Source organism: Malaya genurostris, chromosome 2 (genome assembly GCF_030247185.1).
Source record: "Malaya genurostris strain Urasoe2022 chromosome 2, Malgen_1.1, whole genome shotgun sequence".
Lineage (NCBI taxonomy): Eukaryota > Metazoa > Arthropoda > Insecta > Diptera > Culicidae > Malaya > Malaya genurostris.
The window spans coordinates 206,941,852-206,967,033 of record NC_080571.1 but is presented as its reverse complement, the minus strand read 5'-3'; the positions used below and the strand labels follow the sequence as shown (position 1 = coordinate 206,967,033).

Here is a 25,182-nt window from a genome sequence, read left to right as displayed (position 1 = left end):
AAAAGAAATATTTACCGAAACAGAAAATTTATCTTACGCCGAAATACAACTTACTCTAGATCTACTGAGGTGTCATTCATTTGCAGCAGAAAATTGTTTGGAACAGCGACTCGGGCAAATCGCGTTGTTGTTGTGTACAATACGACACGATCTGGATATTCGAAATTCGTCAGTTTTTTTGATACATTCTTGTTGCTGGATCGCTTTTTTCCACCTGCACGCGGTGTTTTATTGCTGTCAGAAACTGTCGGATTATCACCACTAATCAGTGCCTCTGGCCGTGGAAGCTGAATGCGTTCATGGTTTGCAAACATGCAGATCGTACAGTTCTCCAACGAGCTTCGAGAGATGCTTTCTGGTACGGACTCATCAACTGCTTGCAATGTAACGCAATATCGGTCCTTGGAGAAGAGACCAGTTTGCCGAGCGATTAGTTCTTTATGTAATAAAAGTTTCGATTGTTATTATTATTATTATTGAAAAAAAAACAAATGGAAGAAGTCTTACCACAGCCGAAAACAGTTTGCTTGATAGGAGCAGGTTGTGCTAATTCGAAGGTGGTACATTTTGGTTCGAATAATCCGTACGTATCATTTAGCAAATGATAGTGTACATGGCTGTTAGTGGCGATGGTGTCATTATCTATGAACAGTACCTTGAGATGCGCCAGTGGTTGGTCCTGAAAATGTTCGAAATACAAATACGATCAATACTCCACTTTTCGCCTGTTTCACATAAAAAGGCTATGCAATCACTGTGAAAAGCAACTTTTCAATTGAATTAAAAAAGATATTGTTAAAAAACTGCAAATTTTGACATCCAACTTTTTATAACTCAAAAAATAAACAACGGATCAAACAACGCAAACAGTAGCGTTCTGGCTGACAGAAAGCCCGTTCATTTTCAACTAGTCCAACCAAAATTGGCCCATCTCTGAGATCTACGCCTCTTTCTTCTGAACTCACATGCAGACACACGCAGACATTTGCTCAGTTCGTCGTGTTGAATCGATTGGTATTTGACACTCGGTCCTCCAGGCCTCGGAAAAATTTTCCAAAGTTTGAGCGAATTCTACACCTATTTTTATCTCTTTTTTTTATCCGAGAGCTTTCAGACAAAGTGTATTATCATAACATGAAAATATACTATTTTTTCCAAACCATGATTCGTTGTTCATTTCTAGAATCGGAATTTCGCTCGTGTAGTTCTTTGGATACTAATAAAAAAGTTCAAATGAGGAGTTTGCACCATAAACGAATCAAATTGAGAATAAACTTCAAGAATATTCTCCGATGTTTGGCTAGAGTAGAGAACGAAAACTTTCAATTCGAGACTGTCCTTAAGAACATCGGAAATTCAGTTTGATATTTTCAACGCGATGTCTGAGTGAAATTGTGTTCGATGCAGTCACCATGCAACTACTTTTCAAAAGACTTTACAGCAAAACTAGGATTATGTTGATTTTTAATCACTACCATTCCAAATAGCCGATTCGATAGAAAAGTTTTAAATTTTAGGCTCGCTTTATTAATTGTTTACACTAGGAGTTACATATTCAATTTATTATAGATGTCCTTTATTATAAAATGCCACTTGTTATACAACGACAAGACTATATTCGGTCAATAATTGAGAGATGAAAAAACAAAATTTCTTAACCCGGACAACTCATCTGTTTATGTACGTTTCAAAATATATGCAGTTTAAGTGCATCGCTTGACGCCAACGCTGTAGCAAAATGCAACGCTTCGCGTATTGTCCGCCGCGCATAACGCTTCTCCAACAGCCAACGCAGTAGGCGCCGTTACGTCAGCAGATGAAAATTTTGTCATTGTTTATTTGAGTTTGAAGAAACCGTGATGTATAATAGCTTGCGGTCAGTGTTTGTGCCACTGGTGATCGTGGCCAGTGTTTTCCTGGCGTTTACTACTTCCGTAGGACCGGAAGCAGTTCCCAACGATACAGCGTGTGTGTTTCGGAGCGAATCCGGAACGGAAATGAAGACTTCAGACAGTCAAGAGCTTGATGAAGTTTTTCTTGTGGTAGCCCAATGTGTGGTAAACGATTGGAGGTTAGTAGGTTGTAATATATTAAATATTGTTGAGTTCGATTCTTCATATTGTTCAGAGCACTGGTGCTCTACGATATATGAATCGACCTCTCGTAGGTGTTTAGGATATATTTTTAGGAATGGATTTGGTGTATTTGGATGTGGATTCAAGACTACATTATCAGGATGTTACTTCAAACGAACAAGGCCACTGTTCTCATCAAGATCCAAGCGGAGGAACTCCTGATCAGATTCCGGATTTCGGAGCGAATGTGCTGATGTGAGAAACTTTCCACAGTTTCCTGGAAAAATTATTATTGAGCAATCCTTCGAAAAAAGAAAAAACCGAATTGACTGAAGATACCGACTGCACAGGATAATGCAAGCGTACAGGAGTAAATGAGAAATTTTCATTAGGTGTTGTTTTGTTAATTATTCCATCGATTCCTAACTGCAGTTTATTACAATAAAGTTAAGGTATATGCTCTGAACAAATATGATTGTTTCAATTATCTTTTTCTTTTGAATCATTAGCTGAATTAATAGGACTGGTTTTTATTGGGAAATTGTTTGTATCGCTATACTTTGGAAATCAAGTAAACTTATGCATTCTTATGCAGATGTCATTTCAATTAAAAATAAATGGCTACTTGGATGAGCTTAATATTCGCCCTTATTCTGAATAACGACGTATTGATTTTTCGATCGAATGTGGTTCGATCGAATCATAGCTACCTTTGATTTTGCTAGCGTTATGGGGAATACAAATGAAATACGAGGGAAAAACGACGTTATTAAGAATAAGGGCGATTATTACGAACATCGTGTTGGAAGAATCGGATATTTTTTTATATCATGTAGTGATCTCTTCACTGTTTCTGATATTTATAGTAGGTAAAATCAAGTGAAGTGATATGTGAGTGAATTGAAGTGGAAGTGACAACGTTAATTAAGGCCATAGATAGGTGCTTTTTGGTAAAAATGTACGTTAATGGTCCAGAAGAATAGATCTACGATCAGTTGTCTTTCCTGTTTCGTGCGTTCAATGATTTATGTCATCATCCGTCTTCTTTAGGTATCGTTATCATTTATTTTCGGTGTGAATCATGAAAAATTTCACATATTTTCTTCATCAAGCATCTGACAAAACAAAAAATCTGAAATGATTTGGAGTGAAAATCTTAATTTAGAGAGAAAATTTATACCAAGCATAATTTAAATTGATGTCTAGTTTAAACACCAATAAGTTGATTTACCCTTTGGTTTTGGGATATTATGCATAACAAATATTGAATTGTACATTTCATTGGTAATTAAATTTCTAATGTATATTTTCTGTTTTCTTTCCCGATAGCGTGAAGTGTTGGAGTATAGTAGGAGTGCAAATGGGTCAGTTCATAAATTTGTTTGGACTGAGGTTTGAAATCGAATTCATAATTGGCTATGATGTAAGTACAATATATTTCAATGAAATGATATGAAAATCTAACGTTTTTCTTTTGTTACGGACACAGGGTTCATCAAGTGCAAACGAATGTTCAAATACAATTGTTAACAGAAATTTGAGTCATTTAGTCAAAGTGGATAGCGATCATGCTGTTATGACATGGGTAGAATCGAAGCTCAGCAAAGATGATGAAGTTGCGACTTGTCTAGAGGAAAATATACCCTTTCTAGCAAGTAATCCGCATGATGGAGAAAGAGTCTGGAACGATTCAGTAGAGATGTCAGTCGCACCACCGGAGCAACAGTTCGCGATCATGAAGACAAATTCGTCCCATCGTTTATTAGACGCAGTTTTTCAACCGGCATCAAAAATGATAACCCCAACGCAATTTGCTTTTCACCACACATATATAGCATTACCAGTTTACTTATTGATAATATATTCTTATTTCTTATTCTTCCATTATTTAGTTGTTATCGTGAATAAGAAACCATCGTTGGCATCGCAATGTACTACTTCTGCAGGTAAGAATTTGTCATTATCAGAAATTGTAACACTTGATCATAATTTTTTAAATTCATAGTTTCAGATAAGCCAGCGGTAGCTTCTGCTAACAACAATATTGGAGTTGTCCAACCCATCAAGGCATCAACACACGAAGATTCAAACGAATGTAGTAGCGAGGAATTCGAGGATGCGCTTGGCGTTATTCCAGAATATTGGTGTTTCCCCGTTTTAAAACAAGATTTGTCAGAAAACGTGGAAGTTGGAGCTGCTCCAACGGCTCGAAATGAACCTGCAGACTCGTGTAATCCAACTGATTCCTGCTTTGCTTCGTATAATCCTGTAAGGAAATTTCAATAATTAATATTCTCTATCCTATTCTATTTTTTAACATTCACAGGAATTATCACACAAAAATGGAATGAACATAGACGCCACATTAGTAAATCTTGCCTGTTCCGCCCTAGACCTTGCGAATTCTCGGTCCACTCCATTTATGTTCAAAGAATTACATCAAGAATTAGACAGGATTCTACGAGAATTACCAATTATTGAAGCATTGAAGTTTAGCGTAAGCATTTTGGAACAAGGAAATGCGCTGAGAGAAAAAAATCAACACCAAGAATCTTAGATTAGATTTATTATCCAATTTACTTATTGTTCATTTTATAATTTATACAATTTATATATAATTCCCTTTGTGTAATAATAGAACAGGGTTACAAGGAAAAGCAGTTATAGAAAAAAATCAAAGCCAGGAAGCTTAGACTAGTTATATTATCCAATTAGCTTATTATTCACTTTATAATTTGTACAATGTATATGTAATTTGCTTTGTGTAATAATAAAACATGGTTATGTACATAACATCTTCATAAGTTTTCATCCAATATCTGAACCGAACTCCATTTTGGTCGATGGCTACATCGTACTATCGACAATTCGGAAATAGTCTACCGATTCAACTGAATATTGCTTCGCCGTACTCTTTCGGTTTATTTTCACTGAAATCAAAACCACGTTTGAAGTGTGTACTATTATTTCAGTTGAAAGTTTCTTTCGGAGAAATTACTGCTTCGGAGAATTATCCCATTCGACGAAAATAACACATTCGGCGAAATGACTTATTCGACTAAACAGTGGCCACGCTATAATGTGGATCCGAAATGGTTCCGAAATCAGTAACCTACTCCCTATCAAGGCGTATTCCCTGCTACAGTTAAGGGCTGAGGCCTGTTCATTTCCGCATCTTGTAGCTCAATCGAATTATATAGGCTCGTGTCGGAAGATAAGTAAACCCGTAAGGGCTGAGGCCAGTAGGTCGCGTAAAACCACGTGGCTCGCTGTGCGTATTACATTTCTCTCCTTGCTCTCTCGCAAATGTGCAAAATGACTCTCAATGTGGCCGGGGTGGCTAAGAAAGTTCTGATATTTTCGGTTACAATTTTGACTACATCATATAAAATCCAAGAATGCTACCCCTTGTTTGGCAACCTTTTTGAGCAGATTTTATTTCTCTCTCATGTTTCGTTACGTTACCACGAAACAGGAGCAGGAAAAATGGCGCAGCCGGAGAAATCGACTTACCTCCACAAAAATAACTTTCACTTCATTTTTATCGCGACAACATATATGTTATCGCATCTAAATTAATCTATCTAGATATTGTCAGGATAGATTTTTGATCCATGCGAGATTTTCAATGAACAAGGCGAGATTTTCAATGAACAAATTGAAAGACGGCGTTTTTAGCTATGCAATTCTTTCTTCAGAAAAAAGACTTTCCCGAGCGCTAAATTGAATAAATCATTCTGAAATTTTCACAGAATAATCTAAACTAATTTTCTAAGAGATTGTCAGTTGGGTTTTTTGATATTCGTCACCGTTTCTGAGACAATCAGATTTGAAGTGTGAAAATAGCCCTCTTAAGCGCCCTAAAACACACTGGCCTCAGCCCTTAATAGATACGATTGTAAGGGCATTCGTGGGGAGTGATGACTTTAAGTGTAATAAGGGCCTTTAAAAAAAGGGGGGGGGGATAGTTTGTAACGGAATAACTCCGGCACTACTGCACGGATTGCTATCAAACATGCCACATGTACTTGTTGCTCTTCAGAGATGGTCATAAAGATATTCTTTGGAGGGGAGAGTGTGTAGCAAGTGTCCTCGGCAAGAAGGGAGGGGGGCGAGAATAAATACTTCTTGAAGACCATTCATGCTTTTTGTAAAACTCAAATATGCCCTTTGTAGAAAGAAAATGTAATGAGAGCCTCAAAAAAGGGGACTCAATGTGAAGTTTATAGAAGGGGGATTTGAAGGATAAATTGTTTATATGATCGAACATAACTCCGAAACAACTAAGTAGATTATTAACTAGCTTGGAACAAGTAATTCTTTCAGCTCACAGGTTGAGAAGGGGGGGGGGGCGGCTGGGGGAGTTGTAGAGAGTGTTTGCTAAGTGGGGAAATTAGTGGCAAAATGTGATGAATTTTGGGGAATCGTCATTTTTCGACAGGCACAGATATTTATTACAACTAAGAGATCATCGTAAAGAAATCTATAGGCGTGAAAATATAGCAAGTGTTTCTAAAGGAGTTCCAATTGTTTGTATATATCGACATAATTCCATAACAATCTAATAGTTTTTGCCTTTCTTATATAAAAAGGTTATGCAATCACTGTGAAAACTGACTTTTGAACCGAGGCCCAGAGGGCCGAGTGTCATATACCATTCGGCTCAGTTCGTCGAGTACGCAAAATGTCTGTGTGTGTATGTGCGTATGTGTGTATGTAACGTTTTTTTGCACTAACTTAGATTCAAATGAAAGGTCTGTGGTTCCATACAAAATTCCTGAATATTATTTGGATCCGACTTCCGGTTCCGGTATTATGGGATAGAATGTGCAAAAAATTGTGAAAATAAGTGCACTAACTTTTCTCAGAGATGGCTGAACCGATTTTCACAAACTTAGATTCAAATGAAAAGTGTTGAGGTTCCTTAAACAAATCCTGAATATTATTTGAATCCGACACTTCCGGTTCGGGAGTTATGGGGTAAAATGTGCAAAAAAAAAAAAGAAAATATGTGTTCTAACTTTTCTCATAAATGGCGCGACCGATTTTCACAAACTTAGGTTCAAATGAAAGGTCCTGTGGTCCCATACATAATTCCTGAATTTCATGCGGATCCGACTTCCGGATCCGGAAATATAGGGTAAAGTGGGTTAAAATTGTATACCATCACTGAAAATGGGGAAAAACCTTAAAAAATTTTCTAAATCGACCTCAAATGTTTTCAAATTTACAGTTTTCATCAGTAGACTGTCAAACAAACCGATTTCGGTTATTCTTATAAGAATCGAAGAAAATTATTTTGAAGAATACCACAGTATTATATATGATGGTATGATTGATATGAGGAAGGCATCATTAAACCACTAGGTGGATTAAAACAAGTTTTTTTTCTTCAAAATGAGATAAAAAAAAATTTTTTTTTTATTCGTAATTGGTGCTACCCCCTTAACAAAAATTAAGGTGCCACTTTCAAAAGAAGCGTAATATAATCTTGTAAAACTTCTTCGAAGACACGTTAGCTCTCAAAAATAAGTGAAAGTTAGTACAGACTTTTGACCGTCTTTTTCCAGTTTTTGACCACTGTGCGTCACCCTGAACGTTATTGAATGGTTTTGAGATCGGATGTTTACTTTTGAGTTATACGAAGTTTTATGCAAAATTTTTCAGATTTTTGACAATATCTGTCACAATCAACCTTGAAAATAGAATATGGTTTTAGACTTAGATTTCGCACGGTAATAGCTAATGTAACTTATTGAAATTTCAAGATGTTCTACAATTGTGTTAGAATGGTTATTTATGTTAGATATGTTCAGAAAGATTTTTAAACATATTAAAATCGGTTGTTCAACTTATCACTGTCAAGTTTCACAATACTACCGAGAAAATCACTGTAGAACAATTTTAAGTACATCTAAAATAATTGTGCAGCAAATCACCAACTTGTACATGTTTCAATAGCAATTATAGAAGTTCTACAAAAATTTTTACATCGTCATGACAAACGGGAGTACCTATTACAATTGTGCAACTTATCAAAAATTTTCCAAAAGCAAAGCCTTGGTATTACATTCTTATAGTGGAATTTGACCTTCTGTTTCAACAGACTTCGCAGCCAACTCAGAGTGTATCAAACACAATATACACTAAGGTCTCTTTTTACACGGGGGTTACGTACCGTGCTAAAAAATCCGAGTAAAACCAAACCGTGTTAATTGCGAAAACCGTGCAGAAAAAACTGCGTGGAGAAATTTGACGAAATAATTCCAAAAACCGTAGGTTTGATATTTGTTTGTTTTGTTTTGGATAATTTGTTTTGTTTTTGATAATTTGAAGGGGAAATAAGCTTATTTTTTAACCCCCAAATTTATACAAGGTGCACATAACTGTGAAAATGTTATTGTTATTTCACAATCAAAACGGAAATCTTAAAACTAGCCTGAGGATACGAGAAGGGTCTAGTCACACTTGATAAAACGCATTCGATGACAAATTAAAATAAGAACACTTCGGAAACGCGTTATACGATAAGCAAATTAATTCTTTATAATGCATTCAGTTTTCAAAAGAACGATAATACGTACAAATTAGAACGTTCGACTAAAGTGAAGTGCTGGTAATACCACCCTTAAACACTTTCACTACAAATAAAGCTTGAGAATAAGTTCTTTTAAATTCCGAAATGCGATGCGTAATAAACACTAACGATCTTAACAGTCATTTTCAATTAAACTAAGTGCGAAGACATGGATATTGGATGAAGATCTAAGTACGCAGCGACAGAGTTAAAGGGGAAGAATTCATAGAGATAAATATGGATCAAATTAGAAAAGGTATTACTATATGTGATGCTGAAACAACTCAGTTCATTGGCATACATCATAATAGTACTAGAGCTATATCTTTCAAATGGGTATAAAATACTGTACTGCTCGATATGATGAAGAGTTGAAGAGATTAGTAAATGCGACTAGTTCTTCAACGCTACGAAATTCTCGATGATATCAATGACAATGCTGACATCATACACCACAACTGAGCGGAAGTAATTTACGACAGGGATTCAAGACCTGAAAACTGATTAATCATTTTATGGAAGGACAGTCAATACTCCCATGAATTGTTGGATGAATGATTTTAGTTAACTTTCAAACTTTAAATTAGCTCTCTTGATCGTTTTTTTACAGACAACCTGTATCCTTTTTAATTTTTTTTCTCAAAAAACAAATTAAAGTGCTTTTTAAACTCTCATCAGAAACCGTGTTAAATGCGAAAACCGTGTAAATAAAAACCGTGTTAATTCCGGAATCCGTGTAAAAATGTGTACGTGTACGTTAAAATTGCTCTAAATCTCTTGTGGAAGAAAAATTAGCGAAATGATGCTCTCCGCAAGCCAAAAAATGATAAGCCAAATTGAGAACCTTACTGTAAAAAATAGTTTTCTGCTGAGTCCGCATAGCTAACATAAATTTTTAGGTCAGTGTGTGCAGTTTTCTTAAGTTTTAGAAAAACAGTGACATAAAATTCAAAACTTGCTTAAAAAGTTGTGTAAGATTTATCTGTTTGAAATGAACGCAATACTTGCAGACATGAGAATATTATCATAAAAGTCGCAGTGAAAACAAAATACAATCAGATAATTTGTATTCGGTTTTCATTTCGCGAAAAAAAATGAACAGACCTGACATCACTTTTTAAAGATATTGAACGAAAAGTTATGTTCATCATAGTTACTCTCATGGTTATATATTTCTGCTAGAGCAACTTGTTTTTGCAACTACAGCACATGGGCTTACCAAAATAGTACCTACAGTGCGTATCGCAAAAGTCGGGCCCGCTAAGATGAATGATTATACTATATTGTTGTTTAATTCAACAAGAAGATTTAAACTGATTAAAAAAAAACAAAACGTTGAGCATTTCTTTCCGAAGTATTAACATGGTAATGTTTCCTGTTATTTAGATAATATAAGTCATTACGTTTCGTGAACCATTTTCTATTCAACTCACTCTCACCATCGATGCCATATTGGAAAATGATCAAGAAAAATTAATTTTGAGATTTTTCAGGATCAATGAAACATTAGTTTGATCGAAGTCGTTTTTAAGAATGTTTGAATACACGTATTTTAATCACCATTCCACAGCTCCTCATTAAAAATAATAGACTGCTATTTTCACAGAAATTGATGTACAATCAATAAAACACGTCAATTCAACGGCGCTTGAAAATTTCGAGCGTAGAATACATGTTTCATCATAAAATGCAGTTCGTTGTTTGGTTTTTCATTTACAAAAACACAAAAGATCAATTCTACAATTTGTAGCATTATCATTTTTCATGTGCATATTATTTTACAAGATCCATGTTTGTGTAACGAGCAGTTGCATTGAAAATCAAATGAGAAACTTATTCATTTGAAATTAAGTTTGTTATGTTTTTCTAAACGTCATTCCATTTCTTGTTTACATTACGTACTAGCTCTCACTAGTTTCACAATTGTTTTTTCGCTGATTTTATTACTGTCTTTGTGTTGGGATCGACGCATGAGTTTTGTATCAGTTGCGCAATCGTTGTGAATAAATAATGAACACGAACTTAGCGAGGCACCTCTCGACGATGATAACGCAAATAAGTGAATAATTTGTTGCTTATTTGTTGTTAATTAGTGAATAATTTGTTATTAATTTGTTGCATATAAGTTACAGCAATTTTGAATTTGTTGCTCAATTATTTTTTTAGTTTTTTGAGTACTTCGCTAAGTTCATATGAAGTTAGCGGAATCTCTCTTTTAAATATGCTTTAAAACAGATCGAAGCCCAGTGAATAATTTGTTGCTTATTAGTTACGGTAATTTTGAATTTATTGCTCAATTTTTGTTTTCATTTTCTTGAGTACGTCGTTAACTTCATATGAACTTAGCGAAGTTCTCAAACAAATAGAAGCTAAATTGAGCAACAAATTTGAAATTATCGTAACTAATAAGGAACAAATTATTCACTGGGCTTCGATCTGTTTTGCAGCATATTTGAAAGTGTGGCTTCGCTAAATTCATATGAATATAGCGAGGTACTCAAAAAAATAAAAACCAAAATTGAGCAACAAATTCAGAATTATCGTGACTAATTAGCAACAAATTATTCACTGGGCTTCGATCTGTTTTGAAGCATATTTGGAAGGGAGCTTTGCTAACTTCATATGAACTTAGCGAAGTACTCAAAAAAAAAAATTAAAAAATTGAGCCACAAATTCAAAATTACTGTATCTAATTAGCAACAAATTATTCACTTATTTGCAACAAATTAGCAATAAATTATTAACTGGGCTTCGGTCTGTTTTGAAGCATATTTGAAAGTGTGGCTTCGCTAACTTCATATGAACTGAGCGAAGTACTAAAAAAAATAAAAAATAATTGAGCAACAAATACAGAATTATCGTAACTAATTAGCAACAAATTAGCAACAAATTAGCAACAAATTAGCAACAAATTAGCAACAAATTAGCAACAAATTATTCACTGGGCTTCGATCTGTTTTGAAGCATATTTGGAAGGGAGCTTTGCTAACTTCATATGAACTTAGCGAAGTACTCAAAAAAAAAAATTAAAAAATTGAGCCACAAATTCAAAATTACTGTATCTAATTAGCAACAAATTATTCACTTATTTGCAACAAATTAGCAATAAATTATTAACTGGGCTTCGGTCTGTTTTGAAGCATATTTGAAAGTGTGGCTTCGCTAACTTCATATGAACTGAGCGAAGTACTAAAAAAAATAAAAAATAATTGAGCAACAAATACAGAATTATCGTAACTAATTAGCAACAAATTAGCAACAAATTAGCAACAAATTAGCAACAAATTAGCAACAAATTAGCAACAAATTATTCACTGGGCTACGATTTGTTTTGAAGCATATTTGAAAGTGTGGTTTCGATAACTTCATATGAACTTAGCGAAGTACCCAAACAAAATTGAGCAACAAATTCAAAATTATCGTAATTAATTAGTAACAAATTATTCACCTATTTGCGTTATCATCGGCGAGAGGTGCCTCGCTAAGTTTATGCTCATGAATAAATATTCGTCATAACGGAAGAACTTAAAGATATGTGTCACACAGAAAAAATGCGCTTTTTCTATAACACAACAGTTACTAGAATAGTAATGTTAACTAGCTTGATAAATTGCACAATCAGTAGAAAAATACAGGACAGGAACTTAAAATGCTACTTGGGAAGCCATAGATTGTTAAAATCCGTCCATTTTTAACGAAGATATCGATTGTTTTTGTGTAAGTGACCTTATCCCGATCAGATGCACATAACAAAATCATAACACAAGTATATCAACAGTTGATATGGATAACAATTTGTGTTAAAAACGGTTGAAAGTTAAAACTTATGATAACAATATAATACCAAAATCAGATATGATGTTCTATTTTCATTGGCAAGACTCATGATACAGTTAATTAATTGAAAAAATGAGTTCTTCCGTTGCTTCATATCGAAATATAATGATCAGAATGTCAAAGAACTAAAAGAAGAAACCAAATCACTAAATAAATTATTCATTTAATAAAAAAAATCATTCTACAATTTTGGGTTGAAACGATGCTAAAAGTTGGCTGTGATATATTTTTTCTGTGTTAAATTTGCTATCTAATTTATTACAACTATTGCTATAAATTTCTGCTTTCGGACTTCTGTAGTTATATCAAATTCAATAATAATTGTGATACAAACTTTTCAAAATCTGTTACGATTTTGTTCCCGCTAGAGTCCTTTTTGTTATGATTTTTGTTATTTTAACAGCTTACCAGGCAAAAATATTTCAAAATTTGTTACAAAACATTTCTGAAATAAATTACTCCAGTTGTTAAAATTCTGTTATTATCATCTAATCGGGATTCCAGTAGTAGGAGTTTCGAATTTAGCAAGGTTCGTTTTGGGCAAAATAATCGTTCAAACATGACATATGTATTAGAAAGATGGCAGTGTTTTCAAATTCAAAACAATTTCATATTTATTTTTATTACTAGAAGAACACAACTTCTTACATCCTTTCTACAAACTTAGACTCATATGAACAGCCCTATGATCCCATACAAGGCTTTTGAATTTTGTTTTTATCCGACTTCTGGTTCCGGAACTACAGGATGATATAAGTAATGAAATTAAAATAATGTCACTCATTTTGCTAGTAAATGGGTGAACCGATTTCGTCCATCTAACATTCAAATAAAAGGTCTTAAGGTCCCATAAAAACTGCTTGTTTTTTAATCACCCAAAAATTTTATTATGAACAAAAATTGTTTTCAAAATTCAAACCGTCATAGAAGATGACTATACCAAAAAATCTTCAAAAATGGGCTCAAAACTATTTTCAATTTATTTGAATACCGTTTCTTGAAGTACCATAAATAACGACAAAAGCTTTTCAGGGAACTCACTTTTACATCTCATGAAATGCTTAATCGATTGTCACATGCTTAGGTTGAAAAAAATAGTTTTAAGGTTTCATACAATTTCTATCTTTTATTCGTCTTGCAGTTAAAATTTTTTAATAATTTATTCATTAAAATAATTTCATGAAAACTAAACACAACGAAGAATATGCGAAAAACACGAGCTGGTCAACAACTTCTCCGAAGAAATGAGTTCTCTATCACGCAATGTAGGCAAATTATATCTTAAGTCTCACTTCTAGGTGGATTAATGATAACTTTAATTATAACAAGAGATCGAAAATTCTTCTGAATTCTGCATTTAGGGTCCAAAATCAACCTCAGAAGCGCAAACAGAAAATGCGTTTTGGAGTAATTAGGATCACTGTGCATTGGGATAGGGGGAGAAGTCGCTTACACAAAAATATCGATATGGTCATACATAAAGCACGTGGACTTAACATGGAGGGCGGAAGATGTTTCGTGGAAGTCTACGTTTTTCTACGAGTTCCGTCCTAAGCCTACGAAGACATATATTTATTTTTGAATTTTAGAAATGGTTTTTCTTCGAGTCCTAATATATCCAGCTTGTAGGTTCTACCAATTTTTGTGAAAAGGGCACATGTTTGATATTGCAAAATTGTGTTCCAAAATTGCGTAATATTTTGTTTTCGAAAATGATTCGTTGAGAATTTTGAATTTTCTGAGAAGGACCGTATAGTTTGTATGTATTGGTGATGAGAGGTACTTCATGAATTTCAATGAAAATTTCTCTCATGCAAAGCGAACGGCGTACAATACAAATCCACAAATGACAATTTGCTGGTTTGGTACAACAACTTTCTCTACGGCATTAACGAACAACACTTAGAGGAATTCTTGTTTTATGAGAGGTGGATTCTTGTTTTGTGAGAAGTATTAGTATCAGCTAATGTGTCAGATAAAAAAATCGTTTTTCTAATTTTTTCATAAATCACGCCTGATAGATGTATACATAACGTGGGTGAAAGGGTTTTTCGAGATTTGAAGTGGGCTTGAGGGACCACCCCTGGTTGCTACTCCGTTACTGATCGGGATAAGCTGAAATTGTACAGGGAGTTCCTAGATGTTTCGACTTGGGACTGGTAAATCATCCTTCAATGTACATCTTCTGATAATCCCAGAATTCATTGATCAATACCGGCACCGGCCAGGCCCGAACGTAGATCGTCTAAGGAATGGGAAGGGATGTTAGTCCAACACTTGTTGTTACTAGAGGCCGTATATACTGCTGCGCACTCCAGAAGTGTCACGGGAAAAGGATATTTGTTAGTAAAAAATTCAGTTTTATTCAGTATATTGAAGTCCCAGGAAGTCTTGATTCACAGCTCTTATTCGAGGAAACTGAAGAAAAATTTGCAATACTATCGCGTAAACAATAAAAACTTCCCTATTTTTTATAAATGAAATTACGTGATACAAAATAAACGAGTGAATAGGATTTAGACAAAATAGTTGATTCATTGCATTGACATATTCTAAACAGTTGTTATAAAATCATTTTAAATCACCAATTAAAGGTCAACAGATTTCACGCGCGTCTCGATTCTTTAATATTTCCGCTTTATTCTTTTAATTATTTATTAAAATTATTAATTGGTTATATGGATTTGCGCAATAGTTATATTCAATTTATAATCCTTAAAGACAATTTTTATCATTCAATTTATAATCCTTAAAGACAATCCATAACATGGAAGAAGATAACATTCCAAATAAAACTTTTCTCCGAAGCTAAACGGAAATTGATGAATTTGTTGAATGAAGAGATAATTTAGTAAAATAGAGTAATCAGAAGTGAAACATTGAAAATATATGATAACTGAAAGGAAAAAGAAACTCCTGCAATTGTCACCTTTTACGACATGGAAGCAGTGGATCTATTCTTGGTTCATTTTTTTCCGCCGGATTCCACACAGCATCTAGGCTGGTACTGTCCGGAGAGAACTAATGGGTACTATCAATCTCCTAGTGGACCCCAACCCCTATAACGTGGGTGAAAGAGTTTTTCGAGATTTGAAGTGGTTGAAAAGTTACACGCGAAGTTACATGTAGGTATACGAAGTGTGCTTAACCCACTTAACTGTTGAACGCGTTTCTTCTCAAAACACGATTTGCTTAAGCTGTTGCCGTGATATCTCGAAAACTATTTAAGAGTTTCTGCTTAAATTTCTACAAAACTTTAGGGCAAATTTGCAATTTCAAATGGCAGCAGTGAAGCTCCTCTTTATATGTGGTCCTGTTGATCGATTCCATTTCCAGATTATTCAAATGTATTCAAACCAAAAATTAAACATAACAATTAATTTGACAATTTTTTGAGAAAAAAATCCCTAAAATAGGCTTAAAGAGTGGTCGTCACACTAGCTGACCCCCTTTAGTAGAATATCGATCGTCTGATGCAGTGTCATACTGCAATTATCAGATGATTTTATATTACTGTCATCAAATTTTCAACTTTTTCAACCCTTAGTTTCCGCATGTAATACAAAAAACGGCACACATTCTTTGTCTCGTTATCATCGCAGAACTATCCTAGCCATACGAAGAAAAATTAATCAATTAAATCGTTTCAATGTCAAGTATTTATCTCGTCGTCTGCTAACCTCACGAATCACAGTCAACTTCCAAGCACTATTTGCCGACCCTTTGATTAATTGGAAAAGGTCACGCAAATTAATTACGGGGCGACTGATACCAAGCAGTTTTCTCTGTTCCGAAAAACTAGTCTAGCGTAGTCACGGTTCGCTGGGTGAATAATTGTAATGCCGTCGATGCGAGTGATAGTGGTCCTGGGAGGCGAATGAAATTGGTCAAAAATAATATCTGAAAAAATTTCTAAATCAATAAACGACGTGAAAATTAACAAATGTTTGAAATGGAAATAACACGCCGGAAACTCAATGGTGTCAAATATAGTTAAACTTCAGTATCGTATTGCTCTGATACAAAGAAACATAGGGGAGCAAAGTCAAAGTCTTGGTATTACATTCCTTTTGTGGAATATGGCCTTTCTGTTTCAACAGACTTCGCAGCCGATTTATATAGCGTACAGAATCATTGCATGGCTAGTACTATGGATCCTACTGACACTAAGAATCCTTCCAGGTCGGGGCTCGAACATACGACAACTGGCTTGTAAGACCAGCGTCCTATGTATTGAACCCCCAACCCGGGACAACATAGGGGAGACCGAGGCTAAAATGGACAGCTTAAATGTCTTATAAACCCACAATTAAGGCAATCGTTGGTTAGCTGGACAACGCTGAGTGAGTACAGTTTGGCATCAATCGTGTTCATGTAAAAACATGCACGTTTTTTATTATTTTTATTTGAGTAAATTTGATTTTCTGTGCTTACCAAGGGTACCTTGAAAAGCGGGAACGCTAATTTTGACTGAGTATATCTCCGCTAGATCACGATCGGTTTGAAAAAAAATTTTATCATTATTAGAACGGTAAATCTATTGAAAATGAAATATAATAATGATTATATAGTTGTTTACCCAAAAGTTATCAGAAAAAAATTCAAACCAAAGTCTTTTGAAAAACAGTGGGAAATGTTATTTTGACTGATCCTATCACAGCCGTTAGTAGTCCGATTTTTTGACGGCAAAGTTTGGTTTTCGAGCGGTTAGTGGAATGAAACTAAACCGAAAACGATTTTTATGACGTTTCGACAGATAAATCCTTTATAAAATAAATGAGCTGCGATATTTTTCAATTACACATAACTAACATAAGTTCCGATTATAAACGAAATCAAAAATCCAAGCATTAGTGATGAAAAACTTTGTATTTGTGACATATCTTTAAATTGACATATGTATTTTTATATATCAATAGATTGCATCTGATACCAGCTATAGGAAATTAAAATTTAGTTTTGAGTTTTCTTAAAATATCGCAAAAGTAGATATTTTTACTGAAATTTTAGAATATTATAAATACTCCGTAATTTTTGAGAAATGCTAAGTAATAGATAAGTAGTTTTGTATTCTCATAGGTTGATTTTGATACAAGCTATAATTTACAGAAGAATTTTATTTTCAAATTTACTAAAAAAAATTCAAAAAAAGATATGAAAACAAAGTTTTTTTTATATATAACATTTTTGACACTCTAAAAGAAATTCAAAGCCATCATCTAAGCATTTTTGTTCACCAATCGATAGAATATTGTTCAAGCTAAAATTTGTTGAAGGGAATATTTTCGTCTTTACTAAAACCTGTGATAAATATTGGACATAATTCTCAAAATTTGAGTAAGTTTTATTTAAAGTGTTTTGTTTATACCTGTCAAGTTTCACGAATTTTCATACAGTCATAGAAACATTCCTTTACATCTACAATTAAAATATACCATGGATCGCTAAAAAGCTTGACATTTCAAATACAACTGTATCTCGTGTTACTACATGAAATGGAAAGTTCCGGGCCTCTCAAAAAAAGACATGAATAATTTCGAACCGTGTATATTTTTGTTGAGAACAAGCCTCTAGTCCAATACCAAATTTCATGACAATCTATCTACTAGTGTTTGCATAACAGCTGATCGTGTCAGACGAGTTCTAGTTTTTCATCAAGCTATGGAAAAAGACGGACCAGCGCATTCTTGCATAAAAGCAATGGTGAAATTGAATGATTTGTGATACGGATTGGTCCACCATCCTTTGTATTTTCCAGACCTGGCCCCCCGCGACTATGGTTTCTTTCCAAACCTATAAAAAAGGTTTCTCTATAGAAAGAAATTTCCGTCGAATGCTGAGGTCATTGCAGAAATGGAAGGCATCAAAATGTTGAAGGATCGATGGGTCAAGTGTATCGCTATAGATGGAGATTATACTGAAGAATAGAAAAGAATAGAAAAACGGTAAAAAATTGACTTTTTCTTTGTTAGGACCGGGACTTCTCATTCCATGTAGTATAAGAACTTTTAAAGAACTTTTGGGTGTTCGTATGAAGGAAATAAGTGATGGCAAAAGTGGTCCAATGGACAGTCAAATGATAACTTCCTGTGCAAGCATACTTCATTGCCAAAAAGTTTTATGTTTCGGAGGATGTTCGAAAGAAGTTATCATCGAAATATACAAAGAAGTTCCTGATCTAGTAAGTGTTTTGCAAATGTGAAGAATCATCACTGCTTAAACAATCAACGGTGCAATTTCTACGGGAGAGTGCTTTATTTAGCGTCACTTGGCATTCATAAAGAATTAGAATCGGTCTTCCGGGCCTCGATTCAGTATTTGTTCACTTTTTCCGAAACTTCCGAAACCGGTAATATGGAATCGATATAACCGACATCGGTTGTTTTAACGAGCAACTTAATAGAATACAATTTGTAGGCAGTTTTGAGCAAAATTAAGAACTAGAGGCTAGGGTCCACTAGGAGATTGATAGTACCTATTAGCTCTCTCCGGACAGTACCAGCCTAGATGCCGTGTGGAATCCGGCGGAAAAAAAATGAACCAAGAATAGATCCACTGGGTTCCTGCTTCCATGTCGTAAAAGGCGACAATTGCAAGAGTTTCTTTTTCCTTTTCAACGTTTCACTTCTGATTACTCTATTTTACTAAATTATCTCTTCATTCAACCTATCAATTTCCGTCTAGCTTCGGAGAAAAGTTTTATTTGAAATGTTTTCTTCTTCCATGTTATTGGTTGCCTTTCAGGATTATAAATTGAATGGTGAAAAACAGCTATTGCGCAAATTCGTTGATATTACATAGTTAATAACAGAGATAACATATATCGGTGTATTGAATGCATATAAAAGAAATACACTGAAGTCTTTTTTCATGCGAGTTTAGGTACCGCATAAAAAACGCATAAAAAATCGCATAACTCTTAAAATTCGCATAAGAAAAACCGCAGAAAGGAAACCGCATAACTCTGAAAATTCGCATAAAAAACCGCATAATTCTGAAAATTCGCCTAAAAAAACGCATAAAAAAAACCTTAGTGTACTTGATATTAATATTTCAAAAAAAAATTTATATTTTTCTCGGTAGCCGACTGCCCAGATCAACCAATATGATCAATTAATAATTTAAATAAATAATTAAAATAATGAATCGGAAATAATAAAGAATCAAGACGCGTGAGAAATTTGTTGACCTCTATTTGGTGATTTAAAATGATTTTATAACAACTGTTTAGAATATGAATCAAGACTTCTCGGGACTTCAATATAGGATATTGTTGAAACGTTCACTCGGGGAGCCAGTGAGTTTAGTAGTGCATCCGAGCAGCTTGAAACCGGAACATACTGAATCGCGCGCGAATAATACCAATACTGAATTTTTTACTAACAAATATCCTTCTCCCGTGACACTTGTGGAGTGCGCAGTATTATATACGGCCTCTAGTAACAACAGTAGGGATGTCCGATACCGAGTCGATACTTTGAAGTATCGATATTTTCTTTCGAGAATCGGGTATTTTTGGTATCGATATTACATCAGAGCGATACTGTTAGTATCGATACTTTAGGTCTCGATACTTACAGTATCGCAACAGATTGAAGTCAATTCCCATTACTACGGAATATTTTTTTTGTTTCAATTATAGAGGTTTTAACCTTAAGGTCATTTGCCACTTTGGGTCAAAAAAAACTTTCTTACGGGGTTGAGAATAGAACCCAGGTGGGCTTAGTAAAATACATCGACTAGTCCATCACGCTATACCCGTCACCGATGGAACATTTTTTGACGTGAATACGTCTTACTTTACTATGGGGCGCTTTTTCAAAATTTACCCTTTGGAAGAGCGGGTTTTTCGTGAAAATTTCTTGTTTTATTCAACGTATCATCCTAATTTTTTTACACGTCATCGGAAACATGATCAGCATTTTGTGATAAAATTTTCAGTAATATAACAAATAACTAGAAATTAAAATTTCATATTTGGTTGTGAAAAAGAAAAACATTTGATGCTTCCTTTATTCCAGCCTGCGTAGTTGTTTCGTTCAGCTCAGATCGGAATCCAGGTCAAGAATCCAAAACTAGATTTTATTTTTCATTCTAATAATCCAGTTCTAATTTTCAGTTCCTCGTCTGGAATTTAGGGCCAGAATTGAAATCCTGAATTCTGGAACTTGGACTAAATTCAAGAATTTTATCCTAAGCCTGGTTTATGGACCCAAAATCTGGAACATGGATCAGGATCTTCGTTCTAGACCTAGACTCTGGAGCTAAAATTTGGAAAAGAAATTTTTGGACTTGAATATGAATTATGAAATATAATTCTGGATTTGAAATTGAGGTTCAGACCAGAATACAATTGCAAAACTCCTATCCAGAATTCAGACTTATAATTCAAGTTCAGAATTTGGAAATTGAGTTCTGAACCTCAAGTTCTGGAACTACAGCCCGAAACTCTGGATCAAATTCAGATCTAAAACTCAGCTTTATTTCCAGAATTCTTTTCAACCAGGTTTCAGTTAGAGAATGCTGGTCTAGAATTAGGATCCAAAACTCACTTTTACAATTCTAGAAGTGTAACTGAATTCAGAGAGTAGATTCTGAAGATTTCTGAGCTATATTCCGGATCTGGATTATACAACTCAGTTTCGAAGCTGAATTATGGATCCGATTTTGAAAATTGAATCCTGAATCGGACTCTCGAAGAATCCTGGTCTCGAATTCAGTTACAGATTTCAGCTTCAGTGATCAGTTCAACAATCTAGATTCAGAATTCAATTCTTGGACTTAGTTTCAGAATTCAGTTCCATAGTCTAGCATCGAAATTGAGTTTCAGAATTTAGGTATAGAATTCATTTTATTCGTATTCATGCCATCCGGTTATGTTTCTGACACAACCCACCTCTCTTTTTTTTTCTTCGACTTCGATGAAGCGCCAGGCTCGTGCATGGATTGGTATGACGTGGACGTGGATGTGGACGTGAACGCGAGATTGTCGAGAACGAATTTCAACGACGGCTAGTCCACGTCATACCAATACATGCGCGAGCCTGGTGCTTCCGTTCAGTCCGTCCTCGGTACCGTCGTAATGGCAATAGGAATTGGCTTTTAGTGTAGTATTCATGTATCGACATAAAGGTTTTGACATGAAAATTTGTGAGAAAATATCATCACGACTCCAACACAAAGTGGCGTGCGGATAATCTTTGACATGGACCAAAAGTCGCGAATTCATTCACTTATTTTATTTTGAAATGATTGCTGTTCAAGTATCAATTGATACTTACAGGTATCGATACTTTATTGCCTTTCGATACCTTGTCTCGATTCCCAAAATTTCGGTATCCCGATACCCTAGGTATCGATACTTTGCCTTTCGAGTACCATCCCTAACAACAAGTGTTGGACTAACATCCCTTCCCATTCCTTAGACGATCTACGTTCGGGCCTGGCCGGTGCCGGTACTGATCAATTAATTCTGGGATTACCAGAAGATGTACATTGAAGGATGATTTGCCAGTCCCAGGATGGATCATCTAGAAACTCCCTGTACAATTTCAGCTAATCCCGATCAGTAACGGAGTAGCAACCAGGGGTGGTCGCTCAAGCTCAAGCTCAAGCTCAAGTTTTGAGCAAAATTAAGAACTTATTCCCCCTATTTTGCACCGTCGCTCTTAATGATGGTTTGTAATTTTAAGTACACTTTACTCTGTAATTCCGGAATGAGAAGTCGGAACCAAATAAAATACAACAGCAGCTCACTGGACTGTAAGACTTTTCATTCGAGCACAAACTCATGAAAATCGCCTTGGGCGTCTCTGAAAAAATGGAGTTAGTTTCATTTTTGAAGTTTTTGACCATAGTGGAACCAGGACCGGAATCGGGAGCTAGAATCCGATATAGCCGAAATCGGTTCGTTTGGCTAGTAATTAAAACAAACTACAATTTGAAACAGTTTTGACCTAAATTTAGAAAATTTTTACCGATAGTGCGATCCGGAAGTACCGGAAGTAGTAGTCAAGATTTCCAAAATGAAGCTCACCACTCGAGTGACTCGATTGATTTCCACAAACTTAGATTCAAATGATAGGTCTCCTGATCGCATACAAAATGGCTGAATTTTAACTGGACTCCGACTTGCGGTTTCGAAATAACAGGGTGACGAATCTTCAAAATTTCACACCGTCACTAAAAGCGATGATGCAAAACAAACACTTTTTCTATTCGTAAGTCATGTTAGTTGTCGGTCATACGAACTGGTTTCGACTATGCAGGTTCCCGGATTCCGGATCCGGAAGGTAAAAAAATCAAAAAGTGGGTGGTATGGAAAAAAGGTTTTTTAAATAATAAATTGTTGTGTTTAAAAAATCGCGTGCACTTGCTTCTGAAACATACTGTATTAAAATATCTCGATAAGAGACGCGAACTAATGAGCTCGTTTACCCGGCATAAGTGAAGTAACAAGAAAACTTTGTGGTTTATTGTTCATTTATTATTCGTATAGGTTTAAAACTTTATTATTGGTTTTTACCTTTCTCCGGCTATTCAATCACTGTGAATCGATTATCACAAACTCAGATTCAAATGAAAGGTCTTAAGGTCCCATAGCTTGCTATTAAATGTCTTCTTCATAAGTTTTCCGGTTCCGAAATTACAAGGAAATATGTACAAATCTATGAAAAAATGCGCACTCATTTTTCTCGGAAATTTTTTAACCGATTTTCACAAATTAAGATGCAAATAAAAGGTCTTGAAATTCTATAAAAAGTTCCTGAAACGTTGATCCAGATCTGATTTCCAGTTCCGATATAACAGCGGGATAAGTGAAAAATGTTTAATTTCATGAGTATTTTTTCACATGTGATGACGGAACGAGGTGCACAATTTTTAAAAAATTCACTGATAAATTAGTGGAATTATAAACCTACTTTGGAACTACTAGTCTCTGGTTTCCGGTTCCGTAAGCAACTATAATAGTGAAGAGAAGCTCCAAAAACGGAACTAACTTCGATTTCTCAGCAACGGTTAAACCGATTTACAGAAATCAGGATTCAAATTGAAGCTCTCATTGTCTTGAAAAGTACTGTTCAATTACATCCAGATCCAACTTCCAGCTCCGAAATTATATGGCGATGAGTGCCAACACTTCCAAACCGTCATACAAAATGACGATGCAAAACCGGTACGTGCTGGCACGGAAGAAGAAAACCTTTGCTCCGTTAGCTGCTAGCTTTGTTGAATTTCGTATAGCGCGCAGTGTTAGCACTTTTAACTCTATATTTTTCAGGAGAAAAAACCATAAAGCTGTATCGGACGATCAAAATTCTGTAACTGAAAATGATACGAAATTTAAGCGCAACGAAATAAAAAAGTTACCGTCGAATCTGAAATTCACAGCTACTCATAAATTGCTGTTGAATATCATCTCGGTCCGAATTCCGGTTCCGGAACTATAGGGTAAAGTGTGTTTGAAATTTTAAACCGCCATTTAGTGCAAAATGAAGAAAAAATTCTATTAATTTGATATTACTGTTTACAAATTGAAAAGGTTGTAATAGTTTATATCTAAAGAAAGTTTCTTATTTTTCAAGTATGTAAAAAATATACTTGACAGAGTCTTCTATTGATATTTTTGAAACTTTAAGTAATATGATAAAGGCACCACCACTAGGTGGATTACAAAGGTTTTATTATTGTGATGCAAATATCCTAGTGTGTGAGCCGATTTTATTTTCAGCACTTGTGACTTCATAGTTACTGTTTTTTGGTTTTCATCCTCCTTTGATCTGAAAAACTTCTCGAGTTGGCGGAAATAGTACACGCGATCAAAAATATAAACGTTCTGAGAAAACATATCTCTTAGTCAGAAACGATGAATTCTCAGGCCGAACAAAGTAGTAAAATTTTTACTTGAATTTGAAAACTTATTGCTGGCGACTGTTTTTACATAGAAATATTCGATTAAGATTACCGCGGTATGGCTAGCTCATGAATCCATCATCACCGAAAACGACACATCATAGTGTAAAGTTCCTTGACTGAATACTGAGAATAACAAAGTCGCGCTAAATTTGCTCCATCCATCCAGCTTTTGTACCCTCACCAACAACCATCATCACCACCGTCGCCCACATAAAAGCAGAGAATAGATCGTTTTACCATGAATTTGCATATTTGCTACCGAGCTTTCGTTTCCGGTGGCCACATTCGGTCGACTCCGAGCGCTACTGGGATGAATTGAATTTTTTTTCTGCATGTGTGTAATTCTCAGACAAAACACATAAAATATTCAGACAGTCGGTAGCCAGCGCGGACGGTCATCTTGGGAACTCGTTGATTTTCGAACAGAGTATGAAATGCGAATGTTAAATTGAATCGTTACTGCGAATCTCGTTACGAATAAAAAGTAATTGTACTATTCAAATCAACTGTGCAACCAGAACAGCAAAAGTTGAATGCTCCTGTATTGAATTAATAGAATTTCTTCGAAACAAAAGCAAAAGGGTCTAGCGCAATAAGTTCATGAGTTTAATTCCTAATGTTCATATTTTGACTGAAAATAGGATTCGTTCAGTATTTGTACTCTTTGTTTAAAGATCTGTGTGAAGCTTGTCGTACACCGAAATGAAAGATTAGCTTCAAACTTTGTGTATATGCTCGAAATGGTAGCGTATGGCAAAACTCTGCTAGTTAATCATC

General features: G+C 34.9%; 1 protein-coding gene across 2 annotated transcripts in view; it reads right to left on the bottom strand.

Moving 5' to 3' along the window:
- LOC131427255 (uncharacterized) overlaps nt 1-25,182 on the bottom strand; it is a 133,457-nt gene that overhangs the window by 3,720 nt on the left and 104,555 nt on the right. For both annotated transcript variants that reach the window (XM_058590269.1, XM_058590270.1), the window contains 2 exons: nt 508-679; nt 55-436 (listed from right to left, as the gene is read on the bottom strand). In XM_058590269.1, coding sequence (XP_058446252.1) covers nt 55-436; nt 508-679 — 554 coding nt within the window. The remainder of the gene's footprint in view (nt 1-54; nt 437-507; nt 680-25,182) is intronic.